At 39.2% G+C, this 19,106-nt stretch overlaps 1 protein-coding gene across 1 annotated transcript; it reads right to left on the bottom strand.

The window, feature by feature from the left end:
• Nucleotides 1-1,706: 1,706 nt before the first annotated feature.
• On the bottom strand, nucleotides 1,707-4,081 carry igfals (insulin-like growth factor binding protein, acid labile subunit). Its single transcript, XM_030789815.1, has 2 exons — nucleotides 4,019-4,081; nucleotides 1,707-3,678 (listed from the first exon to the last, which is right to left on the bottom strand). The coding sequence occupies exon 2, from the start codon at nucleotides 3,670-3,672 to the stop codon at nucleotides 1,870-1,872; it is 1,803 nt and encodes a 600-aa protein (XP_030645675.1). The 5' UTR covers nucleotides 3,673-3,678; nucleotides 4,019-4,081; the 3' UTR covers nucleotides 1,707-1,869.
• Nucleotides 4,082-19,106: the final 15,025 nt, after the last annotated feature.

Genomic DNA, 19,106 nt, shown 5'->3' with positions numbered 1-19,106 from the left:
TTGGCGCAGAGTGAAGTGCTATTGCTCAAAAGAAGAGATCGGATCCCGCTTTCGGCAGCCGTATGAATTTGACCCACAATATCAGTTTTCATTTTAAAGTTTAGGCAACTTTCTTCCAAAGATTATGTCGATTATCCGCCTACTACGTGGGGAAACAGCATGCCAGAAAGCAAATGTCATGAAATTTAAAAAAGTGAAAAATAATTCAGTCATAATATCCATTTTGAGATACCTCAGTAGACTAATTAAACCATGTCACGCAGCCATAAAATGTAAAACTAATTATTAAAACATATAAAATATACTAAGTACAGTTCAAAGATTCATTAAAAATGATTTGTTCATTCATGTACATCACTAGTGTGCACTTACTGGCATCCCTCCCGGTGGCACTATTGCACTTAGGCACTTAGTGCTCAGTCAGTGTCCCCCAGCAGTCCTCTGTAACGCAGCCATTCATCATGTTTTGGAATTTACTGTTGTTTTTTAATATCTTGCTCCTTTACTAGTCTTTAACATGTCGTGAGAGCTTTCTATTCAACACGGAAGTTTGTGAGTGAGCTGCATTGTTTAGCCAGCATTGCATTTCACTGAATCTTTTATTTTTAATTGTTGTATGTATGCTTCATGTATTGCTGTTAAAATATATACTAGGCCTACATGTGCAATTTGAACACTGGGACTACAGAAGAAGCATGACCATCATGAATTTGGATCTCTAGAAAGATCAGTACAGAGTAATTATAAAACTTTAGCAGTGTACTCTGGCCCTGATAGGGCTGGTCACTTTTGTAGCTCTCTTTAGCTAAATTTAGGCTGCAGAAATTCAAACAGCTGAACTTGTAATTATTCCCATCAGGCAAACTTTATTTTGAGAAGAGTTCTGTTGACAATCTAGGCTCTCTTGCAGTAACAACATATGGCATCACTCTCATTTTCCTTCAATGTACTGTCACATTAAAAGATTTCAAACTTCAGCTTTTCGTGGAGCATTTCAGTAAATATCGCACTCTAAACACAAACAAAATCACTTGTGCTGAGGGGGTATTACACTTGTAATCAGCAGAAAACCAGTGGTTCATCAGTTCCTTGGACTTTTGCATGCATCTCTGTTTGGTTTTTTGCTTGTGTGGTTGCGCATGCACACATGATCTTTCCTTTTTGTGGATATTTATTTAGAGGGCAAAACCAAACACATTTTGTTTGTTCATACTGATAGGCACACGGTGTTAGCATAAGAGATGGCCACACTGAAGAGAAGTACATCAGAATACTTTTATCTCACACAAACTCCAAGACCTGGGAAACTTTCTATCTTTATGGCCATGCCATTCAAAACCAGAAAAGAAATAAAATGAACTGTACATCTTTTGGTACTTATTAGGTTGAAGAAGTAACATGTGTGAGTGCCTGATATTTCCTATGAATATATAATTCTTCTTGCTGCATTTTAACACCAATCACCACAACTGTATATAATGTATAGGCGGGTGTGTTCAATTTTAAGATTTAAATTATATGAATTCTAACAAAACGATTTTGCTGGTCTTGTCTGACATGAAAATGAGTGCATTAAGATTTAATAAAAACAAGAAAAAGCAATATCCTTCAGTATAAATGAGAGGAAAATTGGTGTGGTATTTTCTTTTAAAGGAATTAGAACACACACTCCCACACGCACATACACACACACACACACACACACACACACACACACACACACCACTCAGTAATGCGTGCACACATACACACACACACACACACACACACGCGCACAGATACATACACTTCATGGTGTATGCTCTTTGTTACAGATACAAAATTAAATTGTTGAGACCAAGTTTTTAGCAGAGGGATTTTATCTGCATCTCAGCAGTCACGAAAATGATCGTTGCTGATGTCCCGCAGGTCGAGACCAGCGAGACTAAGAGGGCTGCTGCATGTGATGTTGTTAAAAATGGTGATAAGAGTATGTGGCTCCTCACCCTCTGCGAGGGTCTCCACCTGTAGGGGAACCACCTGGGGCTTCCTTAGGCAGTAATCTCTTAGAGGCTTGGCACTGCAATCACACTTCCACTGATTGCCTGATAGCCACAGTTGGTCCAGGCTGTCAGGAATTGAAGGTGGGAGACTGCTCAGTGCATTGTCTTTCAGGTTAAGGTAGCGAAGCCGTGGCAGCATGTTCATTGTTCCATTTATCAGAAACTCTAACTTGTTGCCAGAGAGGTCTAGCCAGGAAAGGTGCTGCAAAGGCAGAAGGGATTCAGAGGGAAGATGGCGAAGCAAGTTGCCAGACAGAAGCAAGTAGTCAAGGTTCTTCAGTCCACTGAAGGTGTGGGAGGAGACTGTTGCTAGCTTGTTGAATCTCAGATCAAGCTGCTGCAACCCTTGAAGTTCTACAAAGCTCTGACGTTCTATCACTGAGATGTTGTTATGTTGTAGGAAAAGGCGTCGTAGTCCCGTAAGTCCAGTGAAACTTTGGGTGGTGACTTTTGTCAAACAGCCTCTATCAAGATGAATGCTGTGTAGCTTTGATAGGCCCTTAAATACCTGATCTGGAAGAACACGGAAACAGCTTCCTGTGAGTTTTATCACTGCAAGGTGAGAGAGGCCCATGAATGTACCCACTCTTGCTTCCTGTACCTTGTTGTGTTCCAAATTAAGCACCTCTAGATGACCCAGTCCCTCAAAAACCTTTTCACCTAAAACTCGTATCTGGTTATGGCTTAGACAAAGCTCCTCAAGATACTGCAAGTCCCGGAAGGTCCCTGGTCTTAGACTTCCAACTGAGTTGTTTGAAATCCTTAAGACATGTAGACTGTGCAGTCCAAGGAAGGTGTCATCGTGGATCACAGACAGTCTGTTTCTGTTCAGGTCCAACCATCTGAGGGATTTCATACCCACAAAAGCTCTAGGAGCCACTGTCACTATCTGGTTTTGGGCCAGATACAACTTCTGTAGCTTAGGGAGCTTTAGAAATACATTTGCCTTGATAACTTTCAGGTAGTTGCCAGTGAGGTCCAATTCCTTAAGTTCAGTAAGACCCTGAAATAGCTGTGGCTGTAGGTAAGCTAGTCTATTCCCAGCCAGAATTAACTCTCGTAACCCATGGAGGTCCTGAAAGCCAGTCTCAGGCAGCACAGCCAGGGAGTTCCATCCTAAATTCAGCAGCCACATATGAGTGAGTCCAGCAAACAACCTGTCATCTATCCGTGACAACTGATTATTATGGAGACTGAGAGTAGCCAGGTTAGGCGTGTTCTGGAATATTGTGCCAGGTAATGAACGGATATTGTTTCGTTCCAGGTGGAGGTGAGCGAGGGAGCGCAGCCCTTTGAATACTTGTGGGTCAAGGGCTGATAGTTGTCCGTTCTGTAAATTCAAAAAGTCCAGATTGATCAGATTCCTGAAGGAGGCTGCTTGCAAGGTCGTGAATAAGTTTCCGTCTAGCCATAAGGATCTTGTGGTGGCAGGGATGTCGGTGGGAGCCTGTGTCAAGTTGCGTGAGCTGCAGTACACATTCAGCTCAGAAGAGTAGTCGTCATACATGCAAGAACAGCTCTTAGAACAGGGCACAGGCTCTTCTGTGGGCTTTTGCTCTTCTGTGACAGGATCTGCTAACGCCACTGATGTTCCCAGCACCCACAGCAACAGCAGAGCAGAGGAGTGCATCGTCAACTAGGGAAGAGGTAAAAGCAAGTAGAGCTGCTTGAATGCTGTGGGCTTTAACAGCCATATTTAAGGAGAGTGACCACAACATGTGCCTATTGTCTTTGTCGAGACCCATATAAAACAGACAAAAATTACAGTCCTAGGAACCATGTCACTGGGGCATACTTATTGCCCACTTCCCTGCTGATGATCTATGATGAAGAGGAATGTGAGGAGGATTAAACTCAGGCACTTTCAATACTTCTTGCTGTATTTCAATAACATGGAAATTAAGTACATTGAAACAAGCATTAACGACTACTGAAAGAGAAAACTGAAGAAACTGGTTATCATGGCTCTAACCTACCCTTTTTCTCAGTAGTCCCGAGGAGGCAGAGTCTGACAAATGCTCACTGAAAGAGTGGCACGTGTGTGTGAAAAGACAAGCCTACTTTTGCCCTCTATATTGCATTGCAAAAAAAAAAAAAAAAAAAAAACACCCACAGAACTCAGACACAAAAATTAACCTCTTCATTTCCCCCCATTTTCTGGGTTGTGTTTGCATTTCATCCTCTCAAATAAATTAGCTTATTCAAAGGGGGGAAACTTTTCTGTTCTTTTCATAAGCAATGCGAATGTTAAGATGTGTTTTTAAAGCCTTCACCTTGCACAGCATCTGTTTTTACATTTCTGTTTGTATTTGTAGTTCCTTCCTAGATTTGTTTTTCATGCACGCCCACGCTGAAATTTACTCTTGCTCTCCATGAATGGACTTTTTAGGTACAAAAATTGCTCTCAGGTTTCCTCTCATTCCTCTCAGGTTTCCACACTGGTTTAAAAAAGGTTTACAAAATGATTATGGGGGAAGTGATACTAAGATTATGGACCAGTTGGTAAAGTGGTAGAATGGCTATTTTTTCAAATTCTATGGTCCTGCAAAAAGTCTGTCATGAATTCATGTTTCTGTATATTTTAAAACTGACATACTGTATTTGAACCCAAAGCCTTTTTGACGAGTTCATGCATGCTAAATTTGGCTGAGGTTGGCTCTGTTTGCCAGAGCACTGTCCCATTTCTGTTTGACTTTACAGTAGATTCAGATTTTTAGATAAAGAGTTGCAAAGCCAACACATATTTTCATTGGCTGAAACTGCACAATTTTTGGTTATGCAATGTAAACAACAATGAACATTTAACAGACTTACCCAAACAATTTAGAGGGTTTTATTGTTGAGATCAGACAACGTGATAAAGGTGGTGATAACAGCTCAACGCAGAATTATTTTTGCTATGTACAGATAAAGCTAAAATCTTTTATCGTTATGCACCAGGCTAAGATCAAACACACAGTGCTGTTAAGTATAGCCGCACTTTCAAGTTAGTGGATTTTCTCTGCCATTGGCTCCTGAGAACTTTGCAAAGTTGGCTGTGTGACATAGGATGTCCAAAATTTGTGAGAACACCTCTTCTGTTGAAATGTGACCCACTGACTTGAACTTTGGAACAACATTCATGGAAAGACATGGGAGTGTGAATCCAAATTACACAACAGTTTGTAGATTGTGTTGTCAGTAAATATTACTCAAAGTGCTGTGGCCGTGTGTCTTGTTCCGAAAAGAATATTTTTGGAGTGTCAGTATTTTCTTTGCTTTTGGCCTCTCTTTGAAGGCTTACTTGAAACACGCACTGTGGTGACTGATTTTTCTTTGCCACTAACTGAAGTGATCTCTTAGTTACAAAACTGCAATGAACATATTTTTTTTAAAAATTGTGTTATTTGCTAAAATTGTTTATATTTAACAATAATTAAAAAGGGGAGAAATAAAGGGTCAGATGATGAAAAAAAAACAACTTCACAGATAAATAGTAGATTTGGCTGTGGAAAAAGTAGAGGAAAGGGCACCCTGTGGCTTGAGCATGGAATGATTCTTGACATGAGGAGACATCTGGTTCCCATCTCTTATGCAGAGCTCCGTAACGGCTGAGTTCATCAAAATGATTTAAGTCATCAGCCAATCGTTTAATTAATATAAATGAAATTATTCATTTATGCAGAGGGTTTTTCTTGAACCAAAAGCTTAATGTGCAGGCATTTAATCATGTGCTTTATGGCAGACTTCACGATGAACAAAATGACTTGCATAAACCAACTCGCTCTAATGGGACCTACATTTTGATTTCGTGTAATTGGCCTTTCATTGGTATTAAGACTTATCACTGGAAGTCTTTGTGTCATTTATTTGATGTGTGAATGTAGATGAGTACGGAAGCTGCCGTTTGAGTGTTGGCGTTCTGAGGACGCAGTTCGATGAAATGATCAGTAGAGGACAGTGCAGCTTTGTGCACACTTCAACTAAGTGGTGTTTTTCTTCAGTTTAGGCTTAAAGTTCGTCTTAATTTGAAAATTAGAGTGCATTTTTATCACGATGCCACTCTAGTCTCTCCTCATCGCTTCAAATGCATTAAAATATTTGTGAGTTTATTTACAAAGACTCTACAGCTGATAACAAGCACCCCATTTTACCTTCTCTCACAATTAGGCATTATTTTCTGACCTTTTGATTTTTAATGACTCATTTGAAAGTTAGACATTTATTTACATACAATAATTTGTCATACATATGCCAGTGATGAACAGGACTTGATAAACCTTCTAGTAATTGCCCGTCTTCAGTTCGTCTCTCATTTTCTCTTGTCTCAAAAAGGCATTTCAAAGACAATTGTCAATATTGAGAAGACCTTTGGAAAAAGTGCAAAATCAACATATAAGACTGAACCAAAACTCTGTGAATGTAAGAAGTATGCAGTCACAGTCATTACAACAAAATGACATCCTAGTCACAAAATATTCACATACCCAAGACAGATGTGAGAGGTAGGTATTCATGGGCGGTACTCTGTACCAGAGGGCAATCTGTCATAGTGTGACTTTTAATGATTAGTGCTCCCCTGACAAACAGCACTAATTGGCTCATATTCCTGCACTCAACAAGATACAAAGGGTCTGGAGGTTTGTCATTTGGAGCTGCCTCACCGTGAGCTCATAAGGTATCACAGTGACTGACAGTGTGAGCGACTCAAACAGGCTCTGCTGTCTTCACCGAGGATGTATCCTAGCGCTGCAACCGTGACACGCAAACTGACTTGGCTCGTCAGCCTACTGTGGGAAAAAAAACAAAAAACAAAAAAAAACAACCAACAACAAAAAAATCCCCCAACCTACTCCACTTCTGGGGAAGGGGTTCTTCTTGAGAGAACCTCTCCACTTAAAAGGTGAAGCTCAGAGAGGACATTTAAAGGGATTGACCTGTTTTCCTTTTCTAAGAGTGGTGACTGCGGGTTATGTGCTTTTTCGGCACAGAAGTATATAGTGCACAGGGCTGTTGGGAATGATGTCAGCCTACGTAAAAGGAAAAGTATGCTAAAACCACAGGTCTGTTCCCTCTGTGTTATCCTTCAGTTTGCAGAAACAGAAATTTTTTTTTTTTCTTATGGATATTCCAATATGTCATATAGGCTAATTTCAGCATCACATGAAGAAGTTGTCTCTGCCATTTCACACAGACAGGAAGGAAATATAAGTAGCGGAGTGCTTTGGTGTGGAATCAGTAAAACATACTGGTAAGTATGCATTTAATGATGGATCTTTTTGGGATTCATTAAAAAGAGCCATTGGCCTTGAGAGAGATCTGAAGATATCAGGTATCAAGGCTCTTGTTGAGTACATTTCCAACTTTCTCAACTCAGAAAATGGTCAGTTAATATGAACAATCCATACACTCCATACGCTCCAACCAGATCTCTCCGCTCAACCTCCTCTGGGCAGCTGGCGATCCCCCCACTTTGGGAAGGTCATTCCGCATTGGTGGAATGACCTTTCTCACCCAGTCAGAACTGCGGAATCACTTGCCATCTTCCACAGGAGACTGAAAACCCACCTTTTCAGAATCCACCTGTCCCCTAATGAGTAACCTCTCTTTTATGTTATGCTTTATATTTTATGGTATAGAATGTAAAAAAAAAAAAATCCTCTGTACTAACCTTGTCTCTATGCTGCAGGTTTTGTTTGCAGATTTCCGTTTTACCGTTGCAGGATATACAGGAGCGAGGTTCTAAAAATATTTGATTTGCATTCCTACTGCAATCTTTGCTTACGAGGTGGTTAAACCTGATTGATGCACTAATTGTGAGTCACTTTGGTTTAAAGGCGTCTGCGAAATACCAGATTGTAAATTGTAATTGTTTACTGAGTTAATGGAACATGAATGATAAAATCTTCTAATTTGATCCAAATATCAAAATAATCAAAAAATATTATCTTATACAAATGTAATTTACAGTATTAGAATAAACATAATTTCAACAATTGGCGGTCTTGCACTTCATTTAATGGAAGATTACTACAGGAGAACCTGAACTGCCCCAAGGTCAAGGTTATGCTTTCTAATGTAATACTTCTAATGCTCACTCCTGCTTAAGATTTCTTTCTCAGTGTCTGATTAGGCTTGACACTGCTTAATCTTATGCTAAGAATGTTTGCAGCAAGCCCTGTGACCACCTTAATCTGTGTGTGATGTCAATAAAGCACGCGTTCCAAGTTAGCACGCTACTCACAGAGACAACCAGCATAAAGCTTCAGAGGTCTGTCTTCATTTGAGTGGTCTGAGGATAAAAATCTACCATATGGAAAAACTATGCATTATTGATTAACTACAAACATAAACACTTAAAATGGATTAATTGCATAAACACAGATGATTTATAATCATTGTAGCATTCGCCTTTCACATAGTCCGATTTAATAGTTGTGTTTGGGTCTTTTTGGGTTTATCTCGATTTGTGAAGAGATTCTGTGTGGTTGTCTTTTAAACTAGACTTCTGTGAATTCAGCATTGATAGTAAAATCCGTATTTTCTGTTTGACCCGGTGATGATTAATGGCTTGATTTATTGTATCTGATCTGAAACTTCTTTCAGAAAGTACCAGCTGACATATTCCAAAGTCAAGACTTTTTCAGTGAAACTTTTTTGTTTTTTTTTAGCATGTCTCTCGCTGTAATAATTCACTTAAACACTCATTGAAAAAATGCATAGGTGCCAACTCATTCGTGCTGGCAGTTTCATTTGTATGTGTAAATTGAGTTCTGTACTATTTTTGGCCAGTGCTCTCATTCCTGGCTTCATCAGAATTAATTATTCACACTTTGTACACAATGCTTTTGTTTGAAAGATCTGTGTAGAGTTTAGTCGCTCCTTGTCCTCTTTTAGTCAAGACTGCATATGGATCCACAATTTAATAAAATGTTTTAAAACAGTAAAGACAAAAGAAAGATCATCATCATCATCATCATCATCATCATCATCACTGTCGTCATCATCATCATCATCATCATCATCACTGTCGTCATCATCATCATCATCATCATCATCACTGTCATCATCATCATCATCATCATCATCATCATCACTGTCGTCATCATCATCATCACCATTGCTATTATTTTTGTTGTTGCTCTTATTCTTGCATTCCAGCGTGTATTATTATTACATAGAAACACAGTGTGAAACAACAAGAATGAATAATTTTTCGCTATTTGTGTCATGAACATCATAAAGTTTCTACCAACACCAAGCGTGCCCCCGTAACCCTGCTCTACGGCTGCCGTGCTTGCTGTACTTACGAATAGGCAAATAATGGTTCAACAGATCATTTAACAAGACAGTTCATTTTACAATTACATATCCAGAGAACAAGATGGCCTTTTTAGCAACATTCCTCATTGTGCCAATATTCAGCAGAAACTGAGGTGGAAACTCTGTGTCTTATGTGTGTGCTCATGGTGCACTGGTGCTTGCTAATACTCTGGTTCTGGTGAGAAGCAGATGTGAAACTCAGCGGCCCAGTGCTGACACCGGTCACGGTCAGGGGAGGATATGAGAGTGAGCAGATTCGCTGTGTCAAATTATGTCTGTGATGCTCTCTGATGTGGTTTTTCACGCTTCCTATGGTGAGGGCACTCAGGTGTGGATGGTTTGTGTCCTATGACTGTCTCGCAGCGCAGAGACATATTGCATCTAGGATTCAGGACTCAGATCTGTGCTGTTATTGGCTGTTATTCCTCTAGGTGAGTGTATTGGTCAGGATCATCCTTCCACTCACTGCTTGTCTCTGGTCACTGGCGGTCAAGAGCCTGTGAAATTGCAGGCAACATCGTATGTACAGAGTTCTCCCCTGTTCCTGTCGCATGGCTCTGTGATGTGACATGGCTTATCATTTAGTGACCGTCCAGCACGCACTAGCCTGACTCACTTTGTCTGAGGTGCCTATCACACGAGGAGGAGAATTTGGAGAGTTCATGGGCAGTTAGCATTTGTAAATTGAGACAAAAGTGGGGACATAGTATAAACACATGTGAACTGCGCTGGATTTAAATTTACTACTTTTATCTCATTAGTGCGCTGAAAATCATCCTTATAATCTAAATGTACGATGAATACATAATCTGTTCCTAGTTTCATGGACTGCAGACAAACTGATAATGCCAAAATGGGTGCGGTGACTTTGAAGTGAGCAAGAATGCATGACTGGTGGTGTGCTAGTATGAAGATGAATTACCCATGACATTCCCGTAGGTGCAGACATCTCATTTACGTAGATGTTCCCGAGAAGTACTTTTCACCTGAAAGTAACATCTTCAATGGTAATATGGTAATATTGTACGGTAATATACTGGGTAAAATTCAGTAACTTCTTATAAGTTCATGCACAAAATCTCTCCACAGTCTCTCCTGGGAGGTAGGTGGCAGTGTCTTCTTCTGCATCTTTGTTTTGCTAATGTGCAGAAAAGAGATGGACCAGATGTTTTGTTAAAAGGGAATGAGTGAAAACTGTAGCTATAGCTCCAATGGGGAATATAGCCATTTTACCAGTAGGTTGGGCTGGATTCATAGCAGCAAGAGACCGAGAACTCATTCATTTGCCTCCAGTAAACCTTTTGTTTACAGTAATATAAGCTTACATAATTCTGCTGCTTTACACTGCCGCAGACAAAATATGTTCTAATGTGGGATTTCACCATACACCAAGCAAACAACATTTAGAAAGCCTAAGCGCATCTTTAATTTCATAAATTCTCCGCCATTATGTACTTACGTTCTTTCTTGGCACAAATTAAAAGATGTTAAAGGAATGTGCTTCAGGCAGTGACTACCCTTGCTTGCTCTGATGAGTGGAGATCATCAACATATCCATAAGGATGAGTGTCATGCTCTCTGTCTGTAAAAGGGGAACTTGTACAAAGAGAAGAAGGACCCAGAGGAACCAGAACTTACACAATATACTGCTCTAAAGTATAACAATTACAATCACCCTGACTGGCAACAACAGATTTTTAGTCATGCTAAATTCCTTTCAGACGTTAAATTTCTTTAACGTCTTATGTGTGTTTAGTGTGGAAATATAGGAAGCTCAACAAAAGGCAATAACTACATGAGTTTCTCTCTCTTCCATTTAAGCCATATACACTACACCCCATTACCTCTGACTGACAGTGAATATAAATCAGAAAAAAAGGAGATTAATGTTTTTTAATGAGCGGACCCTGATTAAAAGGTTCATTAACACAGAGGAGCATCGCTTATTAGATATGCAAACCTCCCAAAAATCTACAGCGGGGGAGGCAGGCTTTTCCCTGTTTTCCACCCTCGTGTCTTCCAGCAAATTTGCAATTTTTGTTTAGTATAGCCTCGTCACTCAATGCTTCAATGCTGCAGCTTAATGCAAACAAACCAACTTTATATTGCTGAACTGGGGAGAGCTGGCCATACTATGTTCATTTGAGGTACACTTTTCTTACATCCTAAATCAATTGTCTCCTTGATTAATTTCAGATGTTCATTTGTTTTTACTGCCGCATAAGATCTGGACTATCTCTCAGTGTGTTTATTACCAGAAGATATACAGAATTCACCATTCATTCATTTATTCATTCATTCATTTCCAAAGCCACTTATCCTAATAAGGGTCGCAGGGCAGGGGGTGCTGGAGCTTATCCCAGCATTCATTGGCCAAAAGGCGGGGAAACATCCTGGACCAGTCCATCACAGAGACATACAGAACATATTATCAAATATGTACCACTGTCCTTTAACTGTGCTTGTTTTTCAGGGACAGGCTTTGAGTACCATGATTCACAGGCTGACAGAATGCCCAGCAGCACATGACTTGTGCAACTTGTGCATCAAACCAGCACAGAGTGCTCTTTGTAGATATCATAGCTTTAACAAAAATAGTTGTTACTCTCTGATTCAACTCTGATTTTAATATGAATAAATACTGATTTTCTACTACTCAGACAGTGTGACATTAGTGCAGACCAAGTCAAAAGTTGAGGGGTCCAACATAAACTGAAATCTGGGGGCAGGTTTTTCCGATTGTTTGAAGGAATAAAATCAGTTAAATTATTATTTCAATTCGTATTGACTTGTAAATCATGAGTTCTGCTTCATATTTAATTATTTATGCACCATTTTGGGTGCCCTGAACACTCCCCCCCTTTTCCCCCTAATGTCAGGGGACATTAGATAGAGAGATAATTCAGTGAAAGGGGGTGGTTGCATGAGTGAAAACTAATGAAGGCTAACAGAGGGTGACTGAGCTGATATGGTAGAAGTTAAACAAGCTTTTATGCTGTTGTCTGATTGGATCATCCTATGACTACTGTTCTGAAACTTTCATTTAGAACTTAGTTTCACTAATGTGTAGACAGAAGATGACTCAACGGCATGGCAATAAAAGAAAATACAAGTTCAGGACGCTTGCCGACATATTTCGGCTGGAGTTGGTGGAAGCCTAGATCATGTTTGGCACGTGTTAGTTGACATTTCCTTGTTGCTGATTGGACAAGCAAAGTGTCAGTCTGGGAGAATGGGTCAACTACTTCCTTTTCACCCAGACTAACACTCTGTCCATCCAACCAATGACAAGGATTCTTTGTAAATACACACTAGCCTTTTCCATTTTAAGCAAATTAGCAGAAAAATAAAGTGAAAAAGAAAGAGGTAATATGTTAGTACCTTTGCATTCATTTGATGCATGGTCTGTTCATCTCAGAGAAAAGAGATTAGCAGAGGCACTATTCAGCTTGCAGACAGTCATGCTGATGTTTACAAAATATGCAGGATCACTTCAAATGAATAACCTTGATGAAGTTAAGGAGGAAAATGTACAAGCAGAGGGCTTGTTGAACTCATTTTAGATTCAATGCCTTTCAATAGTTCTACAGAACTGTCTGTGAGTGGCTGTTCAGACACGTCACTTTTAGTTTGCGCTCAGAGCTCATTTAATGTTGTTTTTGACTTCATTGGTCACTTACACAAAAGTGAAATTCAGCTTAACTCAGTAGCTTTATTTTTGTTCAGTCCATCAGACTCTAGGGATTTTGCAAAGGATTTTTATAAGCCATTATTTGACTTAGATCCCACTGACCAATTATAATGTCTGTCAAACTTTGTATTTCTGTGGTAATGTGTCCGTCCCTGAAAGGCTTTTTGTAGCGTGAAAATACATCTGTTTGTTCAGAGAGATGGTGAATCTGTGGGAGTGAGTCAAGTCTTTCACTGAAAACGCTTTTCAGTCCTTGTTTCACTACGGTTTGGTCTTTAAATATCTCAACAAAGAGCTATTGTGGATGCTTATAATGTTACATTTATGTTTGACACGCTGGATGATAAATACATTCTGAAGGGTTGAAGCATACAGTGCTCCAGATCCAGGATAGAAATAAATAATGATTCCACATATAGTTGTTTACATGAACTAATTTTTTTGTATGAAATGTTTAATTAGGCATTTGTAATTCACAGCACAATTGCAATTATCGACTATTCTTTTCTATCAAGTCAAATTTAAAATTACAGTACAGAATTGCATTATTACAGTATTACTTCTACTGGGTGGTGAAAACGCTCTCAAAAAATCTGGAGAAGAATTCTATAACTCAAGTGCTGAAGATAATTGTCTTGTTCAATTTAACTTGGGTGACTCTCAGCTTGAGTGGATCACACTCAACAGTGGGTTTTTTTTGTTTTTTTTTTGAAAGCTGACATTCAGGTGATAACCTCAGAACCACTGACAGCTAAAAGCTTCTTCCAGGCCTGCAACATACGAAGTCCTATTAATAAACCCCAACAGCTACCCCCAAATAGCTTAAGGAGAGTGGAATTGTGCATAAGCTTTGTCTTGACATCTGGAGGGTTCCGGAACTTAGCCGCTGAGATTTAAGCAGTGATGATCATTGTGACCAAAACGAGTCCTCTGCAGCTGATGGCCCAATTACGTTTCTGAATGTACCAATTAGCTGTGCAGTGAAGCAGTTCTGTCATGTCTTCTCGCCAGGGTCCACAAAAACAGCAGTTACTTATACATTTCTATTTGTTTTGTGAGGCAGGAAGAAAAAAAAAAATCATCAAAATTTCATCAAATTATTCCCAGTCTCTCAAGACCCAAGCTGTTAAATAATTAAATCTCTTCGTGTTGGTTTATTAACCGAAGCTGTAATGCAATATCACTGCTGTCTCATAAATAATATGGATTTCGATGACAGTGCAAGAACATGAAAAGATGTACCCTCATTACTATAATTGTGATCTTATTCTAATCTTCTAATCACTATTTAAGATAATTCTTGTCTGTAGTTGTCTCTAATTTTTGACCTATACCAAGATTGCATCCTACCTTACTTAAAAATGCAGTTCAACCACTTTCTGTCTTTATGTCACTCCAATTACAGTACTAAAATATTTCTGAAAGAAGGCACACTGTGACTTGTCAGATCAGCTCAGATATTCAAATCAGTTCTTGGGGAAAAGGGTTCTTGCTTTGAGTTTCAAGTACTAATCAGAGTGCAATAAGAGTGATTGTCTTTTTTCTGCTCTCCACCTTTTCTATTTCTCTGATTTTTCTTATTTGCTCTACTGATCTTAATAACGTAGTGTGGTGCTCAAAAGTAGTAGTGCTCAAAAAATTCAGTGAGTGAAATTCAGTTTATATAGAACAGTGAAGCACAGAGAAACCTGTGAATGAAAGGTTGATTAACACGAAGCAGTGCATGCGGGGGCCTGTTTTGTGCTCTCTGGACAATACATATGCCATAATTGTGACAGAATTGTCTGTTTTTGACAGTCCAGCTGAAAATGACATGAATGTTCCTAGAAGCACTGAGTGGAAAAAAAAAAAGATACTTGTGTATTGTATATTTTATGACTAGCTGTTGTGAGTGGTTCTTTGTGTATTGATTTCTATGAGCATATGACAGCCCTTTGTACAAGACCAGACTAATAGATACTCGTTGGTTTGAACAGCTCTCCTGGTAAAACTGAAGACCCTGTAGCCACTTATTTCACTTTGCTCTCATGACTGATCTGCTCTTTTCAACGTGTATCTTTTATTCATCATATTTTAGTGTATTGCTTTCCTTCTTTTCATATTTGCCATGACTTTGTTGGTATGACATTACAGTTTATTTGGTTGAATCACAGCTCATTATTGTCTCTTTTTTTGCAGTTCACACTTATCACACTTATCAAGCACTTGTCTTATCAACGTCTCAGGAAATCATTTGTCTTTTAAAAGTGACTTTGTGTCTGTCTGTATATGTGCTGTGTACTTTTATGGACTTTAAAAAGAACTACCATTCCTTATATCAGTCAATTCCGTGGACCAGTCGGTCATAGGATGTGAATTATGTATACGCTAACTCACATAGTATTCTTCAGTAACCTTTGAATGACCTTCTGCTGTGGACTGTTGCTGATGTGCCCATGGCCCAAATACACTGCATGAATTAGGCATGGAACTCATCCATTGCTACTGTAGCAAACCATACTATTACTACTAGGCACTGCTTCTCCCAGCACGATGTGTGGAACGCCTACCTGTTTTAAAACAATCAGGAGAAAATGCTCAGTACTTAAATTTGCCTGTGGTTTTTACCACAGTAGGAAACTGACATTTCTGGGCACCATTTGACGCTAGTTTCAGTTTCTTCTCATTTCTTCACACTTTTTTTCCCTTTTTTTTTTATGGAAAGCTGAGTCACTCACCAAATGTCCTTTTTCACTTCAAAAACAGAAAATGATAGAAAGATAAAAGTAACTTAAAAAATGACTATGGTGTTTTAACGTTATTCAGGGCTATGGGAGCAGTTTTGTTTTGCAGATTGCTGACAAACATAGACATAAAAGGTGTAGAGGTGCTTTGAAAACAGTTGGATGATATTGTCATTCCTAATGTTGATACCTCTGTGGTACTCTATAAATAGGCTCTTTTCTGATGCTACTAATAGAACAATAACCAATACCACTAATGCTATAGAGCAATTTCTGCTTAATCTCACAACATGTGAGCAAGACAACATGTTAAGTCAATTGAACAGAACCAGATCTGAAGCAGGCAATATAAAATTATGGATTTTTTGTCCATCTTTGATGTAGTAATAGCTTGCACTTGCAATTTTGCAGCAGCAAATTCCCAATCCTACCTCAAGCAATGAGTTACTCTTATATATATATATATATATATATATATATATATATATATATATATATATATGTATATATATATATATATATATATGTGTGTGTGTGTGTGTGTGTGTGTGTATGTGTGTATATATATATGCCTGTATTCTTTTAAATGAAAAACATAAACACTCTCTGCATTCACAATTAAGGGAATTAATTGTACTTACAACAGAAATAAGTGCAACCATAATTTGAATGAGAATAATGGTGTTCAGAAGCTTAAAAAAAAAAGCTTGAAATTCACTCCCTGTATGTTTGTCATGTACTGACGACACAACAGACCTCTGATGACAATGATGTTGGACTGAGTATTCGAATCAGCATGCCCAGTGGGCAGCATATGAAGGTTGTAGAAATGGTGCAATCTGTATAGAAAAGAATTGCAAACGCACAGGTAAAATCGAGGACTTTGGTGCTCGGTTGAATTTCACGCATTTTAAAGGCTTTTAGTCGCTCTCATGATCATTTAAAATACTTCTTTCAGCGTCAAAATATCCATTAGAGTGCCGGGAATACTGAATGGGTTTTTTTTCTGATGTAGGTTTCTTGAGGCAGAAATCTTGACATTATATTACAAATACTGCTTGACATTATGGTGGTTATCTGTCAACGTAATGAGTATGTACTTGCTGAAATGGCCACTCTCCCCAGTCCTCCACCATTACACGTTGCATTTCACTTCGTGATATGAGTCTTTTTTTTTTTCTTTTATAGAGAGATAGTTAAACTATAACCTCCTCTAAGATTTTTGTATTTTTGCTTCACCAGAGTGAAAAAGGAGACGTGGAGAAGAAAAGCAGGTCTGGCTACGTCGCTCACTGTCTCTTGTGCGACTTCACTGGCTTTGTCCAAGACCTATACCCCACAGTAACAGTTGTGCTTGATTGTGTACGTGTGTGTGTGTGTGTCCGTGCGTGCGTGTATGTGTGTGTGTGTGTTGATCAGCAGGTGTCTTCTTGAAAAAGGCCAGTGCTACTGAGGTTTGTTTTCCCTTAGATATATCTGTACAAAGACAGATGTTTAAAACATCCCGCAGTATCTAGAAACGTCCTACTCAAATATTGTTCACAATAGACAACAAAACAGAGTTATTCATTCAAAATAGATTTATTCATCCAAAACATGTTCATTCAGGAGGAACAATTAGTTATTAATATATCACTATAATTTACCCACACGTACCCACGTATTTCATACAGCATACAGAAGTTGAAGAACTGCGCGTTGATTGTCACTCTGAGCAAAAAAGAATCCTTTTGTGGTAGAAGAAAAAAATCAGACTCCTGTCACAAATAGTTGCCTCACCGGGTTTTGTGACTGACACACTGCCAAGAGCAGTAACCATCAGAGTCTGCTTAGAGTCTTCATACCGCACCTCACTGTACTCAGTGTCTGGGGACTTCTCACTTTTCATTTATCCAACTCAGTGACGATTCTTCCGCTCTGCCGCAGGTGAGGGTGTTGTGTGTGTAACAGTCACAGTCACCAAAACATCAATTCTGGCAATTCATTTTTCCACCACTTTCCAACCCATACGCCCCCTTTCACCAACTTAAAACTGCACAAAGCAGACATGTTCAAGGTAGGTCCATATGTAAGGGGGGGGGGGGCGGTAATGCAAGAGGTCATTCATCTGTTCAATTTCAAGTGGAAAACGCTTTTACACCAAGTTAAATCACATTGTTTACACTGCAGTAATTTTAGTCCAAAAACAAACAGCTATTCCACCTCCCGCTTCAAGACTGTAGTAGCCTCTAAAAAGTAATACCACAACGTCAAATGTGTTGTGTGTAAGTGCGTAGAAAATTCAGCTCCGATTCAGGCACAGGAAGAAACCGAGATATGAAATTTAAAAAAAGGAAGACATCTCTCATAGGGAAAGCTGGCGTTGGCATTCGCCTGAGTTCTTCAGGGCTTTACCACTTGTTGCGTTAAGGTAATCAGAAATCGAAATATTTAACTCCTGAACTCCCTGCGAATTAATTGGCTCACGTAATGTAATGTAATAACAGCCAGTTCATCCGCGAAACAGTTCATTCTCAAATGCGCAATTTGTAAAACGTAGCTATCGGGCAGGTATCTCATGCTGAGGCCGCCGTGGGTTGGACAGGAACTGCTATACCGCGGGTACCAGTGCTATTTCATTTCCTGTTTGCCGGGTAATCTGCAAAGCACCGAAATTCTTAAAAGCACGATTCTCGGTAAAGGAGATATACCCATGCTTTACACTCCGTGATTCCCCTAGAAGTGCCAGTGACCATGACGTTCTGTTCTGGAGAAAGCTTTGGACGTAAACAAAAGACTCCACTTGTCTGGCAATTATAAGTAGCAAGAAAAGAAATCACTGAATATTTGCTTCAGAAATTAAATGTGTCTTAATGAACGAAGATTACGGTAAATTGTAGGAATGACAGACAATATGAGTACTTATTCTATTCTGTCAGTAAATGTCCTTGACGCAGCCAATCAGCAAGATATCCTGCTGGGATAGATTTATAGCATTAGTCATGTTATTGCATCCCCACTGCCTGCTCGCCGCTCTGGTCGGGTCACGTGACACAGCCCTTATCTCACAACAAAATTATTCTGTGTGAAAATGCCAAAGACAGAAAAGTCATTTCACAGGGATGGAACAGCACATACGTGTGGAAATAGGGATTCCATTGAGCAGTGAAGAAGAAAGAAAACATTTTTTTTTTTTACACCTCAGTCAACCTAAATTTAATCTGGGCATTTTGCTCACCGCTCCTGCGTGAAAAAAAATACCCCCCCAAAACTCACACACAGACACACACATACACACACATACACATGCATACACGCATACACACAAGAACTCAAATGAATAAACATGCTTTTTCAAACTGGGCACAG

Source organism: Chanos chanos, chromosome 13, assembly GCF_902362185.1.
Source record: "Chanos chanos chromosome 13, fChaCha1.1, whole genome shotgun sequence".
NCBI lineage: Eukaryota > Metazoa > Chordata > Actinopteri > Gonorynchiformes > Chanidae > Chanos > Chanos chanos.
Note: the sequence above shows the minus strand (reverse complement) of the source record. Positions and strands in the feature narration are given on the sequence as shown.